General features: G+C 38.7%; 1 protein-coding gene across 1 annotated transcript in view; it reads right to left on the bottom strand.

Moving 5' to 3' along the window:
• Window positions 1-3,693: 3,693 nt before the first annotated feature.
• Window positions 3,694-26,191, bottom strand: part of LOC138966906 (acetyl-coenzyme A synthetase, cytoplasmic-like) — a 35,212-nt gene continuing 12,714 nt past the window's right edge. Inside the window, exons 4-16 of the mRNA XM_070339296.1 lie at window positions 24,173-24,245; window positions 19,850-19,925; window positions 16,423-16,552; window positions 15,787-15,902; window positions 13,285-13,477; window positions 12,682-12,815; window positions 11,835-11,967; window positions 11,359-11,415; window positions 9,737-9,817; window positions 8,914-9,022; window positions 8,354-8,553; window positions 6,436-6,481; window positions 3,694-6,096 (exon numbers count right to left, since the gene is read on the bottom strand). Of these exons, the coding sequence (XP_070195397.1) occupies window positions 5,897-6,096; window positions 6,436-6,481; window positions 8,354-8,553; window positions 8,914-9,022; window positions 9,737-9,817; window positions 11,359-11,415; window positions 11,835-11,967; window positions 12,682-12,815; window positions 13,285-13,477; window positions 15,787-15,902; window positions 16,423-16,552; window positions 19,850-19,925; window positions 24,173-24,245 (1,548 nt within the window). The 3' untranslated portion in view covers window positions 3,694-5,896. The remainder of the gene's footprint in view (window positions 6,097-6,435; window positions 6,482-8,353; window positions 8,554-8,913; window positions 9,023-9,736; window positions 9,818-11,358; window positions 11,416-11,834; window positions 11,968-12,681; window positions 12,816-13,284; window positions 13,478-15,786; window positions 15,903-16,422; window positions 16,553-19,849; window positions 19,926-24,172; window positions 24,246-26,191) is intronic.

Here is a 26,191-nt window from a genome sequence, read left to right as displayed (position 1 = left end):
CAAAGTACACATAAAAACACAAAAGAAGAAATACATTTGATTTGCATGAACCCTTCATCCTCACAGCCATGTATGTTCTTCCTTTGATGTTTGCATCTGTGTGTCTGTGTTTTGGTTTGGTATATATCTTTTTTCTCTTCTTTTTATTTTATGATCTTCTTTCTTTCTCTATTGTTTTAGTTTGTTGTTCTTTTTTTTATGTGTATTATTTTGCTGCTAATGTTGTTTTCCTATGACTTGCACTTGCATAAAATGTTCAAGTAAACTCCTACTTTCTCCCTTAACACACATAGATACATGTGCTGATGTGTGCATGTATCTTTACATACTTTTTTGTTAGGGGGAGGGGGTGTTGGTGTTGTGAGAGTATGATATTAAATTTATAGAGAGAGTGGGCGTGTGTATGCACGTGTGTGTTTGAGAGAGAGAGAGGGAGAGAGAGACTGGTGCTGGCGTGTACCTTTATGTATTCGTGTTTGTTATGGTAAGGGGTGGGGGACGGGGTATGTGAATGATCGAAGCAGCGAGCTAAAGAGAGAGAGAGCTAGACGGGAGAGAGAGAGAGAGAGTAAGAGAGGATGAATGACCTCATGGTGCCATTTTGTCCACACACACACACACTAATTATTAGTTCCATCTATCTTTGCATTTTTTTTATAACGCTGTTCATTCTTTTTACATTTAGTCAAGTTTTGACTAAGTGTTTTAACATAGAGGGGGAATCGAGACGAGGATCGTGGTGTATGGGTGTGTGTGTGTATGTGCAGAGCGATTCAGAGTAAACTACTGGACTGATCTTTATGAAATTTTACATGAGAGTTCCTGGGAATGATATGCCCAGACGTTTTTTTCTTTTGTCTTTGATGACGTCATATTCGGCTTTTTGTAAAAAGTTGAGGCGGCACTGTCACACTCTCCTTTTTCAATGAAATTGATAGAAATTTTGGCCAAGCAATCTCTGACAAAGGCCGGACTTTGGTATTGCATTTCAGCTTGGAGGCTTAAAAACTAGTTAATGACTTTAGTCATTAAAAATCTGAAAATTCTAATTATTTTGTTCAAAACTATTCAAAAACAAGTTCATCGTATTCTTCATCATTTTCTGATTCTAAAACATATAACTATGTTATATTCGGATTAAAAACAAGCTCTGAAAATTAAAAATATGAAAATTATGATTAAAATTAAATTTCTGAAATCGATTTAAAAACAATTTTATCTTATTCCTTGTCGGTTCCCGATTCCAAAAATATATAGATATGATATGTTTGGATTAAAAACAAGCTCAGAAAGTTAAAAAGAATAGAGATGCAGAAAAGCGTGCTATCCTGCTCAGCGCAACCACTACCACGCTATTCTGGATTGTCAATTTCACTGCCTTAGCCACGAGCGGTGTATACGGTCTTGCTAAAAAAATGCAGTGCGTTCAGTTTCATTCTGTGAGTACGACAGCTTGACTAAATGTTGTATTTTCGCCTTACGCGATTTGTTTGTAATACTTTGTTATGCAGGATGGGAGTGATCTGCCATGTGTGATTTTCCTGCTAAGTTTCTAAATGAGCTTTTCATTGGCAAATTTCATACTAAACAGGCAGTGCTCTTTGGTATCCAGGTTTCCCAATTGCTTCGTTTCCGGCCGATTTATGTGGAGCACGTGATGCGCACAAAAAATATTGGCGGTCTAGAAGTGTCGTCTGCGCAATGATCGCAGCGGCTTTCTTGACCGCCAAGGACGACCACCCACGTTGTGAGACGTCATTCGTTAGACCTCTATAGCTAGCTCTAGCCATGCTAAACAGATCACCAATTATATCCTGTATTATCACTCCAGTAGTGCTTTTAATATTCCGAAATCAAGCCACACAAAACTGAGGCGGTTTTGTTTACATTATTATTATTACTCTCTCTACAGGTTAAAAGAAAACATGGTGATCAGAATAAATCTACCATTGTCCCGTTCTATCACCGTAAAAGATATTAATTTAAAATAATGATTGACTTACTAAAATGTGCCACTTATACTTTTTCTGAATTTTGAAAATAACACTTTGATCCAGTTATGGCAATGCCCTTGCATCAAACTGGTGGAAATGTTTTTCTGCAAAACAGCAAAATCCTCTGGTATTTGCTTTGCAGGCTTGTGACCCGATTTTGAACTTCTGAGACATAAACAGTGGTCAGCAGAGAAAATAACTGCAGGCTAAGCTCCACTGATTTCACATGCTTATTTAATTGATATTTCTAGCTATACTGGTGACATGAAATAACAAAAGACATATAACATACAAAATGAACATGAGACACACGCTCTGAAGTACCATTGAACAGTTTATTTGTTGCTATACCCATAAGAAAACCTTGATGAACTCAGAGCTGTTATGCAAGACTATTACTATTATCAAAACAGTGGAATGGAAAGTGCATGGATGCATCCATTCACTGATTGAAATCTACAAGAGACACAAGATATCTACAACTGTATTCTCTCCCTCTGTATGCATACATTTGAAATAAAATCAACAGCTAGCGCTCACATTGTTACATAAACTCATGCGTACACACTCTCATACACATGCACTTGCACAGACAACAAAGTCTTTCATGTGCAAAGAATAATTTTATGAATGTAAAACAAAAATCACATGAAAATAAGTACTATCAGCAGCAACTCATAAAAAAAACTGTTCCAACTATAATTTCTTTGTAAAAAAAATTTAAAAAAAACAATAACAAAAAACACAACCAACAGGGTTGTGTATACCCTCAACAGCAGAAGTAGTATGAAAAGGAGCAAATACATGATATAAAAAACAAACATTGTTTATTTTCGTCAAGAACTTTAGCATGTGAGTTCAACAGAGTATTGCTTGAAACATAAGATCAGCAAAGGAAAAGACATTTAAGCATAAACAAAAAACATTAAAAAAAGGAGAACAAAATTAAACATAGAATACATACATTCAATTTGATTATGTGCACACACAAAAAACTACCAACTTTACTCCTTACAAATTAGGGTAGAAAAATAGCAACACAACACCATATAATCTTCATTCTTCTAACAATATCCGAGTAAAGATCCTACCTCATATTTACTTTTTGGCAAGATTTTTAACTTGGCGATTGTAAGAGCACATTATCAGTACTTTGATACAATGCATCCCCCTTTTAAGACCTACACAAATCTGAGAAAGTTAGGTCTCACAAATAAGGGAGTCTTATATGAACATTTCTTTTTACATTTAGTCAAGTTTTGACTAAATGTTTTAACATAGAGGGGGAATCGAGACGAGGGTCGTGGTGTGTGTCTGTGCGTGTGTGTGTGTAGAGCGATTCAGACTAAACTACTGGACCGATCTTTATGAAATTTGACATGAGAGTTCCTGGGTATAATATCCCCGGACGTTTTTTTCATTTTTTCGATAAATACCTTTGATGACGTCATATCCGGCTTTTTGTAAAAGTTGAGGCGGCACTGTCACACCCTCATTTTTCAATCATTGAAATTTTGGCAAAGCAATCTTCGACGAAGGCCGGGGTTTGGTATTGCATTTCAGCTTGGTGGCTTAAAAACTAATGAGTGAGTTTGGTCATTAAAAATCGGAAACTTGTAATTAAAATTATTTTTTTTATTAAACGATTCCAAAAACAATTTCATCTTATTTTTCGAGGGGGGGGGGGGGGGGAGGGGGGGGGAGGGGGGGGGGGAATGGGATAGAGCCACTTGTTAATTGTTTTTTGTTCACAATTAAAAAATTGCTCCAGGGGCTTGCGACGTAGTACAATATATGACCTTACTGGGAGAATGCAAGTTTCCAGTACAAAGGACTTAACATTTCTTACATAGTGCTTGACTAAATAAAATTATTTACAAACATTGACTATATTCTTTACAAGAAACACTTAACAAGGGTAAAAGGAGAAACAGAATCCGTTAGTCGCCTCTTGCGACATGCTGGGGAGCATCGGGTAAATTCTTCCCCCTAACCCGCGGGGGGTAGCTGTGGGGTTTTCGGTACATATGACGATATGTGAATCAACATTAAAAAGATGTAGTGGAACTGCAATGACCTGTGTACTTGTCAGGACATCCTCTCTATTCATGGGAAACAGCTACACTAACATCAGTTGTTTCAAAAATCATCTGAATCATCACCTGACTTTCAAAGTTTTGATGTTGATGCTTAAAATCAATGCATGCATTATGCAAACAATAAATTTACATAAACTGATGGGATGTGAATTGGCTTCAAACAGACACATTTGTTAAACTACAACTCCATTCCACCATGTAAATTATGCTATAAATGGTCAAAATATGTGTTTGTGAATCTAGCTGATATGCACATCGCAGGCAGTTTTGCTGCTACATGTATTCTTGTCCTTGGCCTAAAACAAACAAGAGTTCTCGTGACAAAGTACTCCTGATGCAAACTCTTGCGCTCAAATTACGCAATCTCAGACAAAGTTTTTACACACACGCATAAACGCATACAAAACTTTATAGACATATGTATACATGCAATTAAACCCTACATCCCACACAAAAATGATGTCTGTATATGTATGCATAGAATACCTCAACCCGTTCCACCAAAAATGGAGTTTACATAAATATTACCCAAATAATATTGTACAGATCTGGTCATATACATCTGTAACTACAATGCATAAAACAGTATCCTCGATAACATATTTGCATTCAAGATAATGAAACTTTAGTACATGTATACATTCCTTCCCTCACCCTCCAAAACAAAGCATCTGTGCGCATATGAGAACCCAAAAATGAAACAACACATTGACAAACTATCATATCTATGCCATTGCACATTCTTTTTCTTCAGACATGCTACTGATATAAAAGTGATTGTGTTCAACCAGAAAGAAAGAGATCAGAAACACACTTCCAGGCTAATTGCTGAATGATTTCCTGAGCTTTTCACATGAAACGATACTGCTTGTAGGAGTTAATTGCTATTCTACTGCAGTAACACAACTTAACAAGAGCACATCTCTACATTGCACACTACCACACATATTCAAACAGTATCAGTTCTGAGCAGACACAAAATGTCTTCATGCAAAAACAATGAATATGTATGGAATTACATTTCCACCTGACAACCTGCTGTTCACCTCTCGTATAGTAGCAGATGACTGCAGCTACCTCACAGCGACAAGAGTATTTTTGATGGAAAGGTTATTACAAATTGTTGTCATCTCTCTTACAATAACGTGCTTCCCCATTAGGGTTTTGTACGTCACACTATACAACACACGCTAGGCACAAAATTGCATAATACTCAAAAGATTTGCATGGGGATGCTGCTTTTAATGCGCAACTGCTCAGATGTGAATCAACAAAAGTTTGATGAATGGAAAAACAAACAAAACATAACAGTCAGACAATCAGATGGACAAGTAATTAAACAACCTAAAAAGAAATGAAGAAAAATAAAATACAGAAATAAAAAAGGGAAGCAATGTTTTCACTCGTTGCTGTTAAAAAATATAATACTTAAAAAAAAGTTGGTCATCTGAAGAAGATCAAACACAGGAAAAAGAAACATGCAAAAAAATAAAACAACAAAGAAAAAAACACCTGTAGCAAGCATTACCACAGCACTACAGACTTCCTATGAATAAACAACATAGAAGATCCATAAAGGAAAACCTAAACAACAAAAAAGTTAAACAAAAAAAAAATACCCAGGAAAAAAAGAAGAGAAGAAACAGAAAGAGAGAGAAAGAGATAGACTGAGATGGCACAGTACACAGAAAAAGATCACAAGAAAGGAATGACGATCCAGTGACAGAAACTTGCAATTTCATGTGGAGTCTTTTCTATACGTATCTAAATCCTATCTAGACCCAATTCTGCAATCAATCAGATCTACGCATCAGAAGGACGGAACTGGAACAAGAGTTCAATCACACTCTCGTCTGCCAGAGTGGAGGTGTCTCCAAGGTCGCGATCACCTCGCGCTATTTTACGCAGGATACGGCGCATGATCTTTCCTGAGCGTGTCTTGGGCAGAGCTGGAGCATTCTGTAGAAAGTCTGGCTGAGCGAACGGGCCAATCTTTACGCGCACTGCAAATGAGACGCAAACAATCAGTCTGACTGATACAATCATCGAAAGAATTAAAGAACAAAAGAAGTGCAAATAAGTGAAGAAATACTCACTAAACATTTTCTTCAATACTAACCTTCATTTTCTTATGCCAACATGATTATGATACAGCAAGTTGCTATTTTCTTGCCCGTGCTAAAATGTACCTGCATCTTAAACATTTCTGAACAATTCCTGTGTTCATTATACCACACACACTGAAGTAGGTCAAATAAACAATAAATTCCAACTTCAGCAAAGACATGAAAACATTGAAAAAAAGGAAAATGATTGAAAGTTAATTTCAAACTTTTACTCACCCATATTTTTAAGCGCCACTTTCATCTCATCGGTGAACTGCTCTCCCTGTACAAAGAAAACACAAATTTCAAAATAAAATCAGGGTATGTCATTACGAGTTCACTGTCTGGAGTAATGATTTCCTTTTTAGTTCTTTGCTTTACAACTGATCTTCTTGCCTGACATCGAATGCACACTCAGCTAAGTCTTCTATATTTTGTTTTTTTTGTCTCATAATTGTTTGTTTGTGTGTCCACTATAAAGACCATTGAGTTGATGTACTAGTGAATGGCTTGTTTTGCAACAATATCCATTGAAGAACATTCCTTGTTTTTTGATTCTGGATTTTGGAATGTTGGCAGTGTGTCTGTTATATGGGACTTCTTTTTTTATATTTAGTCAAGTTTTGACTAAATATTTTAACATCGAGGGGGAATCGAAACGAGGGTCGTGGTGTATGTGTGTGTGTGTGTATGTGTGTGCGTGCGTGCGTGTAGAGCGATTCAGACTAAACTACTGGACCGATCTTTATGAAATTTGACATGAGAGTTCCTGGGTATGATATCCCCATACGTTTTTTTCATTTTTTTGATAAATGTCTTTGATGACGTCATATCCGGCTTTTCGTGAAAGTTGAGGCGGCACTGTCACGCCCTCATTTTTCAACCAAATTGGTTGAAATTTTGGTCAGGTAATGTTCGACGAAGCCCGGACTTCGGTATTGCATTTCAGCGTGGTGGCTTAAAAATTAATTAATGACTTTGGTCATTAAAAATCTGAAAATTGTAAAAAAAACAATTTTTTATAAAACGATCCAAATTTACGTTTATCGTATTCTCCATCATTTGCTGATTCCAAAAACATATAAATATGTTATTACCAGCTATTGTGTTTTCAGCGTAGCAATAGGGTCCGATATTTAGACGAGACAAGTATAATGCGACGAGTCGAAGACGAGTCGCATTATACTTGTTCGAGTCTAAATATCGGACCCTATTGCTACGCTGAAAACATAATAGCGATTATATAGCTGTTATGACCTTGATTTGTTGTTCCAAACTTACAAAATGACAGTTTTTGCGTCGATGCGTTGATCTCAGGTTTTGATAGCAGACAAACTTCTTACGCGCATCATGTTTGCGCAGACATGCACACCGCTACACGCTTTCTGACTTTGGAAGAAAAACTGACTCCAAGTGCATTCGATTTCACAACACAGTTGTTGAAACAGCTTTTTAAGTTGTCAGTGTATGCTGTTGTCGATAGAAACATCGCCGCGTGGTACAGATGTGTAAACTGGAACCATGCGTCGGCCATTTTTCTCAATATGCTTTTGGATATTGAGAAAAATGGCCGACTTCGGCAGCAATATGCTTTGATGATGAGGAGAGACCATCCAATCACAGCCCCCGAATTCCCCCACGTGTTCATCAGAATAGCTATATATTCGGATTAAATACAAGCTCTGAAAATTAAATATATAAAAATTATTATCAAAATTAAATTTTCCAAATCAATTTAAAAACACTTTCATCTTATTCCTTGTCGGTTCCTGATTCCAAAAACATATAGATATGATATGTTTGGATTAAAAACACGCTCAGAAAGTTAAAACGAAGAGAGGTACAAAAAAGCGTGCTATCCTTCCCAGCGCAACTACTACCCCGCTCTTCTTGTCAATTTCACTGCCTATGCCGTGAGCGGTGGACTGACGATGTTACGAGTATACGGTCTTGCTGCGTTGCATTGCGTTCAGTTTCATTCTGTGAGTTCGACAGCTACTTGACTAAATATTGTATTTTCGCCTTACGCGACTTCTTCTTTCTTTTTTTCTCCAATTTACAAATTGACTGCCGACCCACTCATGCCAACCTCACAGTTTTCAAACACACAGCAACAACTCAGTGTACACATGTCCAAACAACAAGGCAAACACACCTGTTTGAGAGTGACAAAGCAGTAGATGCACTCCCCCTTGATGGAGTGGGGGTGGGACACGGACGCAGCCTCCGCAACAGCCGGGTGTTCGATGAGCGCAGATTCGACCTCTGCCGTCGACAGAAGATGACCCGACACATTCACCAGGTCGTCGATACGCCCTGTGATCCAGATGTAGCCATCCTTGTCTCTGTGAGCTCCTGTTGTCATTGAAATAAAGATCATTTTAGCGACAGAATGCTGCTGCTATTTTTAGTCTGATGGCCATCTATTACCATTTAGGATGTAAATGGTTTCTTCACTTCCTGGGAAATTTCATACACTCATGTACACATAGTGACTATATATACACAGAGTTAATAAAAAAAAACCCACACCCAGCTAACCCTGACCAGCATCAAGTATATTGTATTCTGCTTACTCCTTCCTCTCTTTACCTGCTACCCCGCCCCGCTTTTCCTTATTAACCCCCCTTCCTCCCCACCACCCTTCCCTAGCCCCCTCTTTGATTTGCCAAACTGGCAAATATATAAAGGAACTCATGTGAGAAATCTGCTTACCGTCTCCTGTGCAGTAGTAGCCTGGGAATTTCTTGAAGTAGGTTGTCTCAAATCTCTCAGGATCTCCGTACACTGTGCGCATTATTCCTGGCCATGGCTTTTTGAACACCTTGAGAGAAAAACACCCATCACAATAACTCAATTTGTGAAAACAGACATCCCCTCATAACTGTACTAAAAATCAAATCCAAAACCAGAGATACCCTCATAATTGCACTAAAATCAAAACTATGGATGAAAAAACTGAATCACAAATGATTGTACTTGCAAACATAAAACACAATATTCACATAGAAGTAATAATACTGACGCTAGGAACTGGGGTAGAACAACATCTTATGTAACCTAAACCAGGAAAGTACTGGTCACACCTTTTGACAATTGTTTTTAATGCTCACACAGGCATAGACACACAATTAAGCAAGCACACAAAATACATACACCAATATGTAAAAGCATGAACACAGAGACATACAGAGACACAGACAATTATGCGAGCACACAAAAGACACACACGCTAATACAATCATTAGCCTTCTTCTTCTCGTTTGCTCCTGCCAATACAATCATTCAAGAGTTCCCCCATACGCGGCATATGGCTACCTAAATAGCGGAGTAAAACAGGTCATACACGCAAAAAAACCTCTTGTGCAAACAACACAAGTGTACATGGAAGTTTCAGCAAATGAATGCAGAATAAAAAGAAGAATATGTAAGCGCATGAACACACAGACAGATGCATATAAACACAGACAGACACACCCTTAAACGTTTCACTGCTACAGCAATTGCTTAACACTAAGCACAGCAAACAGCAACTTACCAGATAACCTTCACCCGTTCCTTCAATCTCCTGCCCATCATCCTTCAAAATGGCAGGCTGAATTCCAAAGAAGGGGAATGTCTGACAGAAAGAAAAATAATAATGGAAAAGTGAAAATGGAATAAAGAAAAAAGGTTCTAGTGAAATGGTTCCCTTTTGGGGTATTCTTTGCAGTTACCTCCCTTTTCAAATGAAGATTTTATTTTCCTCTTGATGCGTCAAGAGAGTTAATACAAATGTTTTCCTTCTTCATTGTTTATTTAGCCTGAATACATGCAACATGTTTTCCTCGCCAATTTTGTTTTCAGGGAAAAGATTAAACAAGAAGGGCAAAGCCCATACGACTCACATGCTTGACCTTCTGCTTTACACATTTTTCCTACCAAAAGACCCAAGGTCAAGGTCATCCAAGGTCATGCAACACAAAGCTGTTAATTCAAGACATAGGAAGTACAATGGTGCTTATTGGCTCTTTCTACCATGAGATATGGTCACTTTTAGTGGTTCACTACCTTATTTTGGTCACATTTCATAAGGGTCAAAGTGACCTTGACCTTGATCATATGTGACCAAATGTGTCTCATGATGAAAGCATAACATGTGCCCCACATAATTTTTAAGTTTGAAACAGTTATCTTCCATAGTTCAGGGTCAAGGTCACTTCAAAATATGTATACAATCCAACTTTAAAGGACCCTTGCGACCTTGACCTTGAAGCAAGGTCAACCAAACTGGTGTCCAAAGATAGGGCTTACATTGCCCTGTATAGCATACATAGCTAAGGTTGCCATTCTCGATAACTTCAGAAAAAAATGCGAAAATGTGAAAAATGGTCGTTTTTAAGACAACAATTACGGCCCCTGTGACCTTGAACTTGAAGTGAGGTCAAGTTGCCGCACATGTTTTTTGAGATCTTGTAACCATACACCATCAGGCCACATCAGGTGTTGATAGACTTAATAGTGTCCAAGAAATATCCAACGTTAAAGTTTTCCGGACGGACGGACGGACGGACGACTCGGGTGAGTACATAGACTCACTTTTGCTTCGCATGTGAGTCAAAAAGGTTTTGAGTTTGTTCAAACCAGGCCTACTCTTGCAGTAACAAAGGAGAGAAAGCAAACTTGCACATGCGCAAGTATCATAAATTGGAGGCACATGAGAGCATTAGTCTGTGCGACCACACACGTACATACACACTAACCGGAGAATTTCATAAATGACATTAATTCTCTTGATGTGACAACATAGTTTTGAGACGAGCATTTGGCTTTGCCTTAGCCGCTAGGGTTGGTGTAACTTACACCTCTGCGTATCAGTCTGACTGGTAGGTGAGGACAGTTGTCCAGAACAGCAAGGTGCAGTTTCCTTCAATGAGGGTGCAGTGTTCTGAATAGAACTAAGGTGCGTCAGCCACAACGGTACCTGAGCTAAACATTGGCGGGCACTGCTCACTGCCCCGGACACTGCACTGTAAACATCCCCCTCCCTCCACCTCTCTCGCCACCAACCGCCCCCCTACCTTTGGTCTCATAACTAAACCAGGAGATCCTATTCACCAACACATGATGACTGAGGCTGTGTGTAAGTTCAAGTGTCCAGTCTTTACGTGTTGTACTTACCGCTGAGCCAGGCTTGGTGGGTGTGGCTCCTGGTAGAGGTGTGATCACATGACCTCCCTGCAAGAAACCAACAACTCTCTCTTATCTAATAACAATAACATTTTGAAATGTAGAACCTTGAAAAAATAAAAACACTACCACTACATTCTAATCTGTTGGTAGTGTTACGTACATCTGCTGGAAATCAGCAACGATTGTATAGACTTTTTCAGTGGAAAAATCAAGGGAACAAAACAAACAAACAAAAAAAGGTTAAGAATCAGTCTGTAATTAGAGAGAATAAAAAATAAATAATAATAAAGAAAACACATTATTTATTCAAAATTGCAACTAAATACACAATCAAGACTGGCAAAGAAAACAGCACATCAACTCATGTCAAATGCTTCCCACTAGCCCAAAAAATGAAGATTGTATTTTAAGCTGAAGCAGTTCTGTAACTCTGAAAGGAAACAAAAAACATGAGTATTGTTTACCGTTTCTGTCTGCCAGAAGGTGTCAACAATGGCACACTTTGAGTTTCCAACCACGTGATAATACCACAGCCACGCCTCTGGATTGATTGGCTCTCCCACTGTACCCAGAATCTTCAGCGATGTCCGTTTGTGCCTACAAACAGTACACATCATGCTCACTGCCCTGGACACTGCACTGTAAACATCCCCCTCCCTCCACCTCTCTCGCCACCAACCGCCCTACCTTTGGTCAGACCAAAACAGACTAAATTTCTTGAAAAAGTTATTTTTAAAACAACACAACAGAACCGAGTCTCAAGGATCAGTCGTAGCTTCTGATATAATTGAAAGAACATCATTCATCCATTCAAAGCTCTACTGTACATCACTTAAAAAGGGACATTTTGATGCATCTGGCACAAATCCACTACATAAATTCATGATGCACTTCATGCCTATGCATCACAAAACTTTTGCCACAGACAAATTTAAATGTTCTAGATCATAATAAATTAAGAGCAAAGGCGAGATTGAATCCTAGTTCCACTCCTTATATGTCAATCTCCTTGCTAGTGTACCACTCCTTATATGTCAATCTCCTTGCTAGTGTACCACTCCTTATATGTCAATCTCCTTGCTAGTGTACCACTCCTGAACAGTATGCCAACATGTATATGAAGAAAGTGGGGGTGGGAGTGCTGACTCTAGACAAATAATCACTGTGTGAACACCCTTTCAAAAACACACAAAAACAAAAATCACCCAAAAGCAACAACAGCCTCAAATGCTTGGCCTCCAGATGTTTGTTTGTTTGTTTGCTTAACGCCCAGCCGACCACGAAGGGGCCTCCAGATGAATCCTGACTCACCTTTTCACGTGCTCATCCCCAAACTTCATGAGCGATCTGATGGCGGTGGGGGCGGTGTAGAACTTGGTCACCTTGTACTTGTCGATGACCTCCCAGAAACGTCCAGCATCCGGGTAGAATGGTGTGCCCTCAAACTGTTGACCAAGAAAAGGAAAGTAGAAGCAGTCTAAAACAATTACTGTTGATTCGTTAAAAAAACCACCAAAGAAAACAGTTACTAAATTCACATGCCAATCAAAGGGAAATATGCAGAAGCAGCAAAAACTGCACAAAAGGAATGCATCATTACATACAGTAACTGACTGCAGCAAAGTCTCAGTCAACCCCTTACAATTTCACAAATGTGTGTGTGTGTGTGTGTGTGTGTGTGTGTGTGTGTGTGTGTGTGTTTGGGGATGTAACAAAGATCACAAACATGTCTCTTCTGACTGACAAATCCTACTTCTGTGAGACATGTTACAGTTAACATACTTTTTTCATCCTCACGGGGAGTCAACACTCAAGCTCAACTAATCTCAGACTTATTTCACAGAGTGAGCTCATACTTCTCGCCAAAGTCACTTGCATCTAAAAAAAAAACACACCCAATAATCCCAAACTCACAATAATGCTTGTGGCCCCATTTGCCAGAGGTCCATAAGCAACGTAGGTGTGCCCGGTGATCCAACCCACGTCAGCTGTACACCAGTAGACGTCGTCTGGCTGGTAGTCGAAGGTGTACTTGAAGGTGGTGGCAGAGTACATCATGTAGCCCCCCACTGTGTGCAGTACACCTTTCGGCTTGCCTGTGGAGCCACTGAAATGAGAAAATGGATTTCAACAATAACAAATCATTTTTGAGAAAGTTCAAGTTTTAAAACCCATATGTGAGAGAGAGAGAGAGAGAGAGAGAGAGAGAGAGAGAGAGAGAGAGAGAGAGAGAGAGAGAGAGAGAGAGAGAGAGAGAGAGAGAGAGAGAGAGAGAGAGAGAGAGAGAATTGAATTGAACTTTATTTTACAAGGATTAAGACTTAAAGGCTGCCATATTCGTAGCGTTCATTAATTAATTCATATTGTTTACATGTGCCAATAATGTTATAAAACTGTACCTAAGGGGATATAATAACGATTGGCTGTAGCTTTTGAACAAAAAAAAATTATTTCAGTATTGCAAAGTGGTGTTGATAGTGTCGAATGTAAACAGAACAGTCTCAAACGCCATCTTTGGTTTACGAAACATCACAAAGTGACGTCAACGGTCTAAAAATAGCCCAAGTCCTGGAGAACTGTTGCTAAACAATGCAATAAAGAATTAATTATTTCTCGTAATTGGTAAGGACTTCAAACCTAAAACTTTGCAGGAAGCTTAATTTATACATCCCCGCAACAGTGGGAAAATCCCTGGAAGTAATTAAACAAATTAAATAGGACTATGTCAGCCTTTAACTTAGAGAGAATACGAATACGAATACAAAAGTTTAATAGCTATAGGCCATCGGCCCCTTGCAATGGGGATATTACACATCACGCGCAACGAAGGTACGGTACAAAACAAAACGGGTGGAAAACCGAACCCGGAATTAGTATCCACTTGGTCACATCCAAGCCGACAGTGTCTTTCGTCTGAGACCAATGTCAATGTGATCGATCGCGAATAACGATGCTGTTTATATCAACACAAAGGCAGAGACATTCACAGTCTTTCTCCAGTCTCGAGGAATGTTCGTATTACACGCACATATTCATGCAAGTCTGTGTTTAGTTGCTCAATTTCTTCCTTGAGGCGGACCCTGTTCACCTGCTGCCCTCTCCGTAGGTAAAGCATGTCCCGTCTCATGTCCTCCGAAGCTGTTTCTGCTGCCACTGGTATTACGTCATACGTTCTGGTTTTAAACATTTCACAGTCAAACACTAGAATACAATCGTCACTTTCAGCAGGAAGTAATTAAACTAATTAAATAGGACTATGTCAGCCTTTAACTTAGAGAGAGAGAGAGAGAGAGAGAGAGAGAGAGAGAGAGAGAGAGAGAGAGAGAGAGAGAGAGAGAGAGAGAGAGAGAGAGAGAGAGAGAGAGAACGAAAGAACCAGGCTTGCAGACAGATAGATACAGAGAAAAAGAAAGAGAAAGAGAGATTCAGGCTTACAGACAGATTGATAGAGACTCAGACTCAGAACTTTATTACAAAAGGATAAAGGTTTTAGGCAAAGCCTATTCTTCCAACCTGTCCTTTATACAACACATAAAGACAGACGGACATAAAAAATAAAACTTCAATCATATAAGATACAGAATTACATTGTATGGATTGCAACACAATGTGCATTTAAAGGTACTGAACTTGTCAAATCCAGGTGCACGGAGCCCCTGGGGCTTTTAGTCATACCTCAGGCAGCTATCCGTTAGAAGAACTACCAAGTTTCATTGACTTGCACCCAAAGAGTCAAGAACTGCGATTTTTTTACGAATTAATTTCGTACTCGGACCCGGCTGGTCTTGACCTATTTTTGGATCTAAATTTAGATCAGGTAGATCACCACATCATGCACAAAAAGACACGTCACTAGCAAACTATGTCAGACGTCATCATGAGTTTGTGTAAAACAAAATGGAGGCCGGAATCACTCAGTTGAATCGAACTCCGACCAAACACCACGTAATAACTAGGTTAATTTATGCACTCGCGTGAACAAGAAACTGTCCAGCTTCACAGATGTCGTCGTTGGGTAGTTTTGGGTTTGTTTTATTACCATAGGAGGATTTTTGAACTGTAAATGCACTCAGCTGCAACAAAAACGCAAAACGAAGGCTGTGAGCTGCACTGTGCCTTTAAGGAATTATATAAGGAGAACTCAAAAATTACAAAATTACATTGACATAGTTAAACCTTTCATTTTGAGAATTAAGTTGCTCAAATCAGCTACACATCCGTTAACACTAGTACAAAATGTAGAGAAAGAGAGAGAGCCAGTTAGAAAATGACAGAAGCAGACTGACAGAGAAAATTGGGTGAAAATTTGAAATACAACAATCAATAGTTTGGATAGAAAAAAAAGTCACAGAAACAAGTAAACCATCATCTGTTACAGCTAACATCACCACACAAACCAAGGTGTACAAAACTCACCTGGTGTAGAGCATGAAGAGTGGGTCCTCAGCGTCCATCCACACCGGGTCACATGACTTGTCTGCCGTCTGCATCACCTCGTGCCACCACACATCTCGCCCATCCTGCCAGTGAAGCTGTGAAAGATGCAAGAAATAATGCACACTTTGATTTGAACAGCTGGATAGCACAAGACCAAGTGCGCACGGAAAAGATCCTGTAATCCATGTCAGAGTTCGGTGGGTTATAGAAACATGAAAATACCCAGCATGCTTACCCCGAAAGCGGCGTATGGTTGCCTGAATGGCGGGGTACAACCGGTCATACACGTGCAAAAGCATGAGCAAACGTGGGAGGTTTAGCCCATGAACGAAGAAGAAGAAAAAGAAGAAGAACTGGATGGACATAGGTGATTCGCAGATCATGCTACAAGGCAATAGACGCTGTTCCAAAATATCTCTATGTGGATTTTTATGGGCTTTGGAATAGTAACTGTTGTGTCCCTTAAAAACAATGGGGCAAGCAATCAGACTAAGTCAGTTAAAGTGTGCGATCAAGGCGATCACAGTGAACAATTATCTCCAGTGTGTATTTTGTGCAGTGTGTGACGCTTGATTGCCAAAGGTCAGGTGTTTTTGTGATTTCATTGCGACTAACCTTGAGTGTTCTGCAAGGTCGTTTGGCGATGGCATCGTCCGCCATCTCACCGTTGGCATCACCAGAAAGAATGACCTCATCTTTTGGACTAAGATGTCGCACAACAATGCTCTTCTTTACTGCATGCTTTCTGCAAGTGGATTTTTTCTCTCAACAAAATTGTCTTTGAGATACAAATTTACAACAAGAAGGGCAAAGCCCATACGACTCACATGCTTGACCTTGACCTTTATATGACCTGCTTTACACATTTTTCCTACCAAAATACATGTGACCTTGACCCAAGGTCAAGGTTATCCAAGGTCATGCAACACAAAGCTGTTAATTCAAGACATAGGAAGTACAATGGTGCTTATTGGCTCTTTCTACCATGAGATATGGTCACTTTTAGTGGTTCACTACCTTATTTTGGTCACATTTCATAAGGGTCAAAGTGACCTTGACCTTGATCATATGTGACCAAATGTGTCTCATGATGAAAGCATAACATGTGCCCCACATAATTTTTAAGTTTGAAACAGTTATCTTCCATAGTTCAGGGTCAAGGTCACTTCAAACTATGTATACAATCCAACTTTGAAGAGCTCCTGTGACCTTGACCTTGAAGCAAGGTAAACCAAACTGGTATCAAAAGATGGGGCTTACTTTGCCCTATATATCATATATAGGTGAGGTATTCAATCTCAAAAACTTCAGAGAAAATGGGAAAAATGTGAAAAATAGCTGTTTTTTAGACAATATTTATGGCCCCTGCGACCTTGACCTTGAAGCAAGGTCAAGATGCTATGTATGTTTTTTGGGGCCTTGTCATCATACACCATCTTGCCAAATTTGGTACTGATAGACTGAATAGTGTCCAAGAAATATCCAATGTTAAAGTTTTCCGGCCGGCCGGACGTCCGTCCGTCCGGCCGGACGACTCGGGTGAGTACATAGACTCACTTTTGCTTCGCATGTGAGTCAATAATGTTTAATCTGTTTTTATTCAGCTTTCAAAAGTCAAACTTTCAAGTCAAAGTCAAGGTAACTTTAAAATCTCAAAAATGTCATTTCTCATGTTTGAAATGATAAAGTTACTTTGACTGGGAAAGTATTCACCTTTTATATGTTGTTGTGATCTGATGTTTAACGATGTGCCTTTTTTATGCATGACAAACCAAAAGACAGATTCTTTGTTATAAATGTCACCCTCATAATAAAGTTGTATTCTATTGTATTGCAAAAGCGTGCCTGCAGTTTTCAAGACTCACACTAACTAAATGAACATTACAATCTTTGCATGTTCATATGAACAGTTTCTTAAAGTTGTGATAAAGGAAATTTACAGTGACTATATCTGCGAAGAGTAATGAACAAAAATAAACTGACAATAGACAAAAACGAGCTGCAAATTCACACCCTCGGTATCACAATAAATAGGAAGCTCAGCATTTGAAACTCTGAATAAAACATTATGTGAAGAATAAAATGCGTGTCGACTTCATTGATTTAGTTTACACAAAGTGTGAACGAAACAGAGTGGAAAACAAACCAAAAGATGAACCAATCAAGCCAAACCAATCTTATAACTAACAAAGCATGTGGAAGTTATCCATATGGGTTATTCTCCAGAGCTATGTACAAGTGAAAACCATGTTACGAAGTTGACATTTCCTTACTTAACTGGGACAGTTTAACAATACACATTGATTTCATTAATAAGAACTTGGCCAGCAGATAAAGAATTAGAAATACTTGCACATTTTGTTTGTCTATGTTCAGTAAATTACAAGGGTTATAAAGTACATCAACTTTGTAACAAGGAAACCAAAGGTTGTGACATGAATGTGAACACTAACATAACAATAATAACAAGTCGTGTAAAGCGAAAATACAACATTTAGTCAAGCTCAGTCGAACTCACAGAATGAAACTGAACGCATTGCATTTTTTCCGCAAGACCGTACACTCGAAGCATCGTCTGTCCACCGCTCGTGGCAAAGGCAGTGAAATTAACAATCCAGAAAAGCGCGGTAGCGGTTGCGCTGAGGAGGATAGCACGCTTTTCTATATCTCTATTCTTTTTAACTCGCTGAATGTGTTTTTAATCCAAACATATCATATCTATATGTTTTTTGAATCAGGAACGGACAAGGAATAAGATGAAATTGTTTTTAAATCGATTTCGGAAATTTAATTTTAATCATGATTTTTATATTTTTAATTTTCAGATCTTGTTTTTAATCCGAATATAACATATTTATGTTTTTTGAATCAGAAAATGATGAAGAATACGATAAACGTAATTTTGGATCGTTTTATAAAAAAATCATTTTAATTACAATTTTCAGATTTTTAATGACCAGTCATTAATTAAGCTGAAATGCAATCCCATAGTCCGGCCTTCGTCGAAGATTGCTTGGCCAAAATTTCGATCAACTTGATTGAATAATGAGGGTGTGACAGTGCCGCCTCAACTTTTACAAAATGCCGGATATGACGTCATCAAATTCAAAGACATTTATCGAAAAAGTGAGAAAAAAAAGTCTGGGGATATCATACCCAGGAACTCTCATGAAAAATGTCATAAAGATCGGTCCAGTAGTTTACTCTGAATCGCTCTACACACACACACACAGACACAGACACACACTCACCCATACACCACGACCCTCGTCTCGATCCCCCCTCTATGTTAAAACATTTAGTCAAAACTTGACTAAACGTAAAAAAATACAAAAATATATACCAAGATTTTTGTTGCATGTCTGTATCATTATCTAACTGGAGAAGTATTGAAAAAAGTAAAGAGAATACATTCTAGTTGACTCTGATTTTTTCCGGGTTACAAGGCGCTACATCTTTTTAAACAAAATTGTAATCCAGTCACCCATTGGGCGCAGGGGGCCGATAGGGCACCAAAATTAAAAAAAGTATACCCGTAACAAACCTTCGAAGAATGAAAATAAGCCGCACATCAAAGGAAGAATACAGAGTGGAAATATGTGTGCTCTGTGTGTGCCGCGAGATCAAAGGCAGGTCCATTGTGATAGCTGGGTTGCCTTGTTTAGACACTGACCTTCTTCCCAGGGGTCAATGACCCAGTTTTTGCTATGAGAGGTGTTTCCCCTGTCATAGATCTGAGAGAGGAAACACTTCCTGCACCCGGGTCAGTGAGCGAGTTTAACCTATGGGGGGTCTCTTTGATGTCTTGAGAGGAAACTTGGCCAGGGTAGTACCTAGTAGCTGAAACATGCATTATCACAAGTTGTTTGACTGGTACTCAGGCGGTCTCTTTTATTTTTTTGGTATTTCATTCACGGATTAGGCGCTTGTTATACAAGACGCAGGGGTCAAACTCGAGGAAAAAAGTCGCGCCTAGTACGGTACACAGCTCTGGAGAATAACCAATATACAATATAGAACATATGAGCGCAAGTATTGTTACCTTTCACTGCAGATGTCCAGAGCCTTGTCTACAATGGATTTCAGGTTGAGAAGCTTGTTCCCTCGCCACACCCCATCTACACCAACACAAAGCTTCAATCAGATCATGAAAGAAAGTCAGAATAAAAATATGCCATTACCATTCAGAAGTAACTGTATTCAAATGTAGTGCACACAAACAATTTTAAATCTTTGCACGATTTTTCAACCAGCCAAATTCTACCTAATTCTACAAACAAAAGGGTGAAAATTTTTAATGATTCAAGTTTTCTGTAAGTTCATTTTAGGTAATGAAATACATATTTATACATACATTTTATCACACATTTTGTTGATCCGACTCCTCATGAATGTTTTGTTTATTCACTAATTATTTGTCCCTTGAACTTTGAAAGGTCCAATTTGCCAGAAAAACTATCTCAAAATGGCTCCTTAAACACTATATATACACCTGTAAATGTAAGTACAAACCTGAGCAAGTCTGATATGGTGAACAGAACTGTGTTTACATGGTAAGGAATGTGCCTTTGAGTTAAGGGACTGATTACGATTATGAAAAATAAGCCAGGGTGTCTACTAGAGGACCAAAGGTGAAGACAAACATGAAGCAAATTAAAAAGCATAATATTACGGAGCTGTTACACATTGATAGGTTGTTGATTTATACCCCCCCCCCCCCCCCCCCCGCAAGACACCTTGATCGTACATGTATTTAGAACACTCTTTTTTTCATTCTTGGAGCCTAAATTACACACACAAAAGCATGAGTTAGAGTTAGCAAATCAAAATAAAAAAATTTAAAAAAAGTAAATAACAGTTAAGTAGACCAGGTTAATGATTTAGTTCAGTATTAAACAAACACAACAAAACAAACAAAAAAAAGGCTCAAAAACAAAAAGTAATTTCGTGAAAGAAAGTGACTTGTGTGTCAAAATGTGCGAAAAAGAAATAATAACAAGTCGCGTAAGACGAAATTACTACATTTAGTCAAGCTGTGGAACTCACAGAATGAAACTGAACGCACTGCATTTTTTCACAATGACCGTAGTCCGCCGCTAGTGCAAAAGGCAGTGAAAGTGACGAGCCTGTTCAGCGCGGTAGCGGTTGCGCTGTGCTGCATAGCATGCTTTACTGTACCTCTCTTCGTTTTAACTTTCTGAGCGTGTTTTTAATCCAAACATATCATATCTATGTGTTTTTGGAATCAGGAACCGACAAGGAATAAGATGAATTTTTTTTTTAAACAATTTCGGAAATTTAATTTTAATCATAATTTTTATATTTTTAATTTTCAGAGCTTGTTTTTAATCCGAATATAACATATTTATATGTTTTTGGAATCAGAACATGATGAAGAATAAAATAAAAGTAATTTTGGATCGTTTTATAAAAAAAATAATTTTAATTACAATTTTCAGATTTTTAATGACCAAAAGTCATTAATTAATTTTTAAGCCTCCATGCTGAAATGCAATACCGAAGTCCGGCCTTCGTCGAAGATTGCTTGGCCAAAATTTCAATCAATTTGATTGAAAAATGAAGGTGTGACAGTGCCGCCTCAACTTTTACAAAAAGCCGGTTATGACGTCATAAAAGACATTTATCGAAAAAATGAAAAAAACATCTGGGGATTTCATACCCAGGAACTCTCATGTAAAATTTCATAAAGATCGGTCCAGTAGTTTAGTCTGAATCGCTCTACACACACACACGCACAGACACACACACACACACACACACACCATAGACCATTTATCCTGGACCGCCAACTAGCTCTCTCTCCGCTCTTTCTCTCTATTACGAGGTAGCGGCCCCTCGCATTTAGGAACGAAGAGAGGTACAGAAAAGCGTGCTATCCTTCTCAGCGCAACTTCTTGGCCTTTCAGAAATCAGGGGGATGTCATATCCGGTGTCGATTGTAAACATGGACGAAGTTGCCGAGGTAAGTTCTGAAAATGCTAAAATAAACTCAGCTAAAGTGCATATGGAACATGTTTTTCGATGAGTTTTGTTAAGTTTAGTTTGGAGTTTTGGAAAATCCAGTTCATTGTCACCTCCCATTGTCACAAATAACTGGAGCGTGCTTTCTTTTCACTGTCTTTCAAACCGGACGCTAAGCGCCCCTGTGAAAGTCGAGCGTCGTAACCTCGAAGGGTCATGTGACGAGTTGGCGGTCCAGGCTATTTGGTCTATGACACACACATACACCACGACCCTCATCTTGATTCCCCCTCTATGTTAAAACATTTAGTCAAAACTTGACAAAATGTAAAAAGCACACACCAGAAAAAGAGACAGGACGGGAGAGAGAATAAAAAGAGTGAGTTAGAAAGAAACAAGAAGAGCAAACGCTCGATCGAGTCACTTTCGCAGTTCTGAATATTATATGAGGCATCAGATGGACAGGAAGAAATTGCTATTCACAACACAATACAGATGTAAATAATTTGATGTAAAGAATAATCCTATAAAGTTTGAATCAAATCCGATGAATAGTTTCAGAGATATGATATTTCAATTTTTTTCCTTCAAGACATACCTGTGACCTTGAAAAAGGTCAAAGGTCACCAAAGCAGACGTCAAAGTGTAGAGGTCACTGGGAGTCACGTTCACATAAAATTTGAGCCCGGTCACTTTTATAGTTTCCGAGAAAAGCCCAACGTTAAGTTGTGTGTTGCCGAACAGAAAAGGCTAGTTATCTCCCTTGTTTTTCTGATAACGTTCGTAAAAGGCTACAGATGTAAATACTTTGATGTAAAGAATAATCCTACAAAGTTTCAATCACATCCGATGAACTTTGTCAAAGATATAAAATGTCTAATTTTTCCTTTGACGCTGACCTGTGACCTTGAAAAAGGTCAAAGGTCAACGAAACCATCGTTAAAGTGTAGAGGTCATTGGAGGTCACGACTAAACAAAATATGAGCCCGATCGCTTTGATAGTTTCCGAGAAAAGTCCAACGTTAAGGTGGTGTCTACGGACGGCCGGCCGGCCGGACAGACTAACACTGACCGATTACATAGTCACTTTTTCTCAAGTGACTCAAAAATGGTAGAGAAGGGGAGATGGGAGGGGGGGGGGGGGAAGAGAGAACTTTTGAACTTTGAATTTTATTTATTTATCGAGGGTAACAGAATAAGCAAAGTATACATGCTTTTTTTCGTCCGGCCCTCGTAACTCGATTAATAACAAGAAGAAATAGAAGTTAAGTTAATTACAAAACAATTTATATAATTAACATGTCAAAAAATTAAAGACATTTCAAAATGCATTATGAATATCAAGCAATGATGTAATATTATCACATAATTATTTACTTGTTTCCAAGAGAAACAACATGTACATTTCTTTGAAGGAAGTTTCACTGAATTGCATTTTAATTAAATCAGGAATGGAGTTCCACAATAAGGCGCCAGAATAAGAAAGACTTGATTTGTAAAGGTCAATTCTAGGGGTTGGGGTAATTAATTTGTTTAGTTTTATTGAATTATTCAGTTTGAAATTTGAGGCAATGAATGTTGGTGCATTCCCTGACATAATTCTATGCATCATTGCACCTTTGTTATGGGTAAATCTTGATTTGATAGGAAGAATCTGTAATTTTTTATAATCAGACGTAGAGAGAGATGCATTTTTTAAAAGAATTAATTTAACAGCTCGTCTATGTAAAGAGCACAAGTGTTTCAAAGTGTTTGTGCAGAGTCCCACACTGTGGACGCATAATCAATAGTTGATTGAATATATGTCTGAATATATAGTTTCCGTGTGCGTAGGTCTAGAAAGTGTTTAATTTTTGATAACTGATACATTTTTTTTTAGAAGTATTTTTACAAAGTGTATCTAAATGTTTTGACCAAGACAGATTATTTTTATTATTAGAGAGAGAGAGAGAGAGAGAGAGAGAGAGAGAGAGAGAGAGAGAGAGAGAGAGAGAGAGAGAGAGAGAGAGAGAGAGAGAGAGAGAGAGAGAGAGAGAGAGAGAGAGAGAGAGAGAGAGAGAGAGAGAGAGAGAGAACAAACACCAGAAGCAGAGAAACATGCTGTCAGGGGAAAATGAGGAAAAGCAAATGTGAGAGGGAGCATAACATTGGACGATCAAGTCCTGATACAGCGGAATCCCCTTTTTACGCCCTCCAAAGATCTGGGAAAATCAGGTCTTAAAAAGGAGGGAGTATTAAAATGGAGGTAAATTTACAGAAGTTATGAACAGAAAATCTGAGAAAATAAGGTCTTAAAAGGGGGTTCCACTGTACACACACCAAAGAAGCGAGGCAGTAACGTGCAAAGAGAGAGAATCCAAAACCACAGAAAGCTTGCAGTAACCTGTCGTAACAATAGCACAACATTCCGCATCTAGTATTCGGTCTGCCAGCGACTCCGAGGAATATCCAGCAAACTAGAAACATAACCATACACAAAAATGTTCAACGTAAATATGTAACAATTAATTTGACAGCCATAAACTATGAACATGCAATGCCAGGCTATTGGAGCAGTCTGAGCCCATCTTTTCTGCAAAATCAGAAAGAATAAGGGGAGAGTTTAAACAACATAGGGAATTTCAAATTAAAGGAACAAATCACCATCCTTCCCATGCAGGTGTGAATGATTGTGTAAACCATCACAGATATGTCCAGGATTTTACATAGGATAGAAGCACCCTTCCTCAGAAATCAACAGCCTTCCTGCAGTTGTAGAGTCGGGATTTTTTGCTGAATTGATTTTGTGAATACAGTTGAACCTGTCTATGACGACCACCCAAAGGGTTATATGAAGTCATACAGCATGACTTCCCTTCTTTGTCTCTGTTAATCTAGGGAGAAAATATCCAGCGATATTTCTCCGTAGGCCTAAAGTTCGGCCATGACCTAGGCAAAATAACTTGCGCAGCCGCAGAAACAAGAACATGGAAATCTTATGAAGCCGTCATCAACACGAACACAATGAATGCAGAAGCAAACTCTGTACCTACACGACCGAGACACAAGACTGATTATTTCACAGCTGCAAAGGGTAAGCTTACTCACGTCAGGTCTTCACTGACAAGCTAGGAACAGACGGAAAATTCCAAACAAAAGTAAATGACGTCAAAGTCTCTTTCGCTTTGCGTGTAACTTTGTCATGACGTCTTTTTGTGACGACAGTATACGCGACAATTTGTTCGCTTCCGGTGTCATTTTATACTGAAAAGCAACTCAAAAGAAGGAGCTAAGCCTGTGTCTTGAAACAGCTGAAACACTCTTTTGGATTGCCGTTTCAATGTTAACCAAAAAGTTAAAGAAAAAAACAAGGTTCAGTTGCGAACTGACAGCGGATTGAGCATTTATTCCTGTTGATGAAGGTACGATTGAAGCTAGTTTATTCTCTCCGTCAACCAACAAGACTAGATTTGTAGCAGACGAAAAACAAAGTGTGCGTTTTTTCTGTCTTGTGAAGGCGATTATGTCGTTATAAGTTATCTGTACGTTGTAATGACATTTCAAAACAAAATTTAGCTTTGATGCGTCACGGGATAATAAGCTTATACGTTTTCATCCATGGAATTGTTTTTTTTTTGTCTCGGCAGGGTGAATGAATTCATGTCTTTTCCGGAACTGGACAAAACTGGCCTTGCCAAGACTGAAACAAAATATAGTTCTACAACTTCTAGGCTTGCGGTTGATTGCCCATGGTGAATTTCCAATGATTTGTTTCCGCATCCCATGACAAATTCTCTTTACTTTGGTCATGCCATATACGTTACAGCTCCGTCCATCCATGGTATCGCGTGATATTTTGTCTCGACGGGGTGAAAGAATATAATGACGTCACTCTCGGCAGAGCCTCGAGTGACGTCATCATATTCATTGACCCAGTCTCGACAAAATATCAGGCGATACCATGGATGGACGGAGCTGTAACTTGTACATACAGCATGACTTCCCTTCTTTGTCTCTGTTAATCTAGGGAGAAAATATCCAGCGATATTTCTCCGTAGGCCTAAAGTTCGGCCATGATCTAGGCAAAATAACTTGCGCAGCCGCAGAAACAAGAAAATGGAAATCTTATGAAGCCGTCATCAACACGAACACAATGATTGCAGAAGCAAACTCTGTACCGACACGACCGAGACACAAGACTGATTATTTCACAGCTGCAAAGAGTAAGCTTACTCACGTGAAATCTTCACTGACAAGCTAGGAACAGACGGAAAATTCCGAACAAAAGTAAATAACGTCAAAGTCTATTTCGCTTTGCGTGTAACTTTGTCATGACGTCTTTTTGTGACGACAGTATACCCGACAATTTGTTCGCTTCCGGTGTCATTTTAGACTGAAAAGCAACTCAAAAGAAGGAGCTAAG

This window comes from Littorina saxatilis, linkage group LG5 (genome assembly GCF_037325665.1).
Source record: "Littorina saxatilis isolate snail1 linkage group LG5, US_GU_Lsax_2.0, whole genome shotgun sequence".
NCBI classification, from domain to species: domain Eukaryota; kingdom Metazoa; phylum Mollusca; class Gastropoda; order Littorinimorpha; family Littorinidae; genus Littorina; species Littorina saxatilis.
This window is presented reverse-complemented; position numbering and strand designations above follow the sequence as displayed.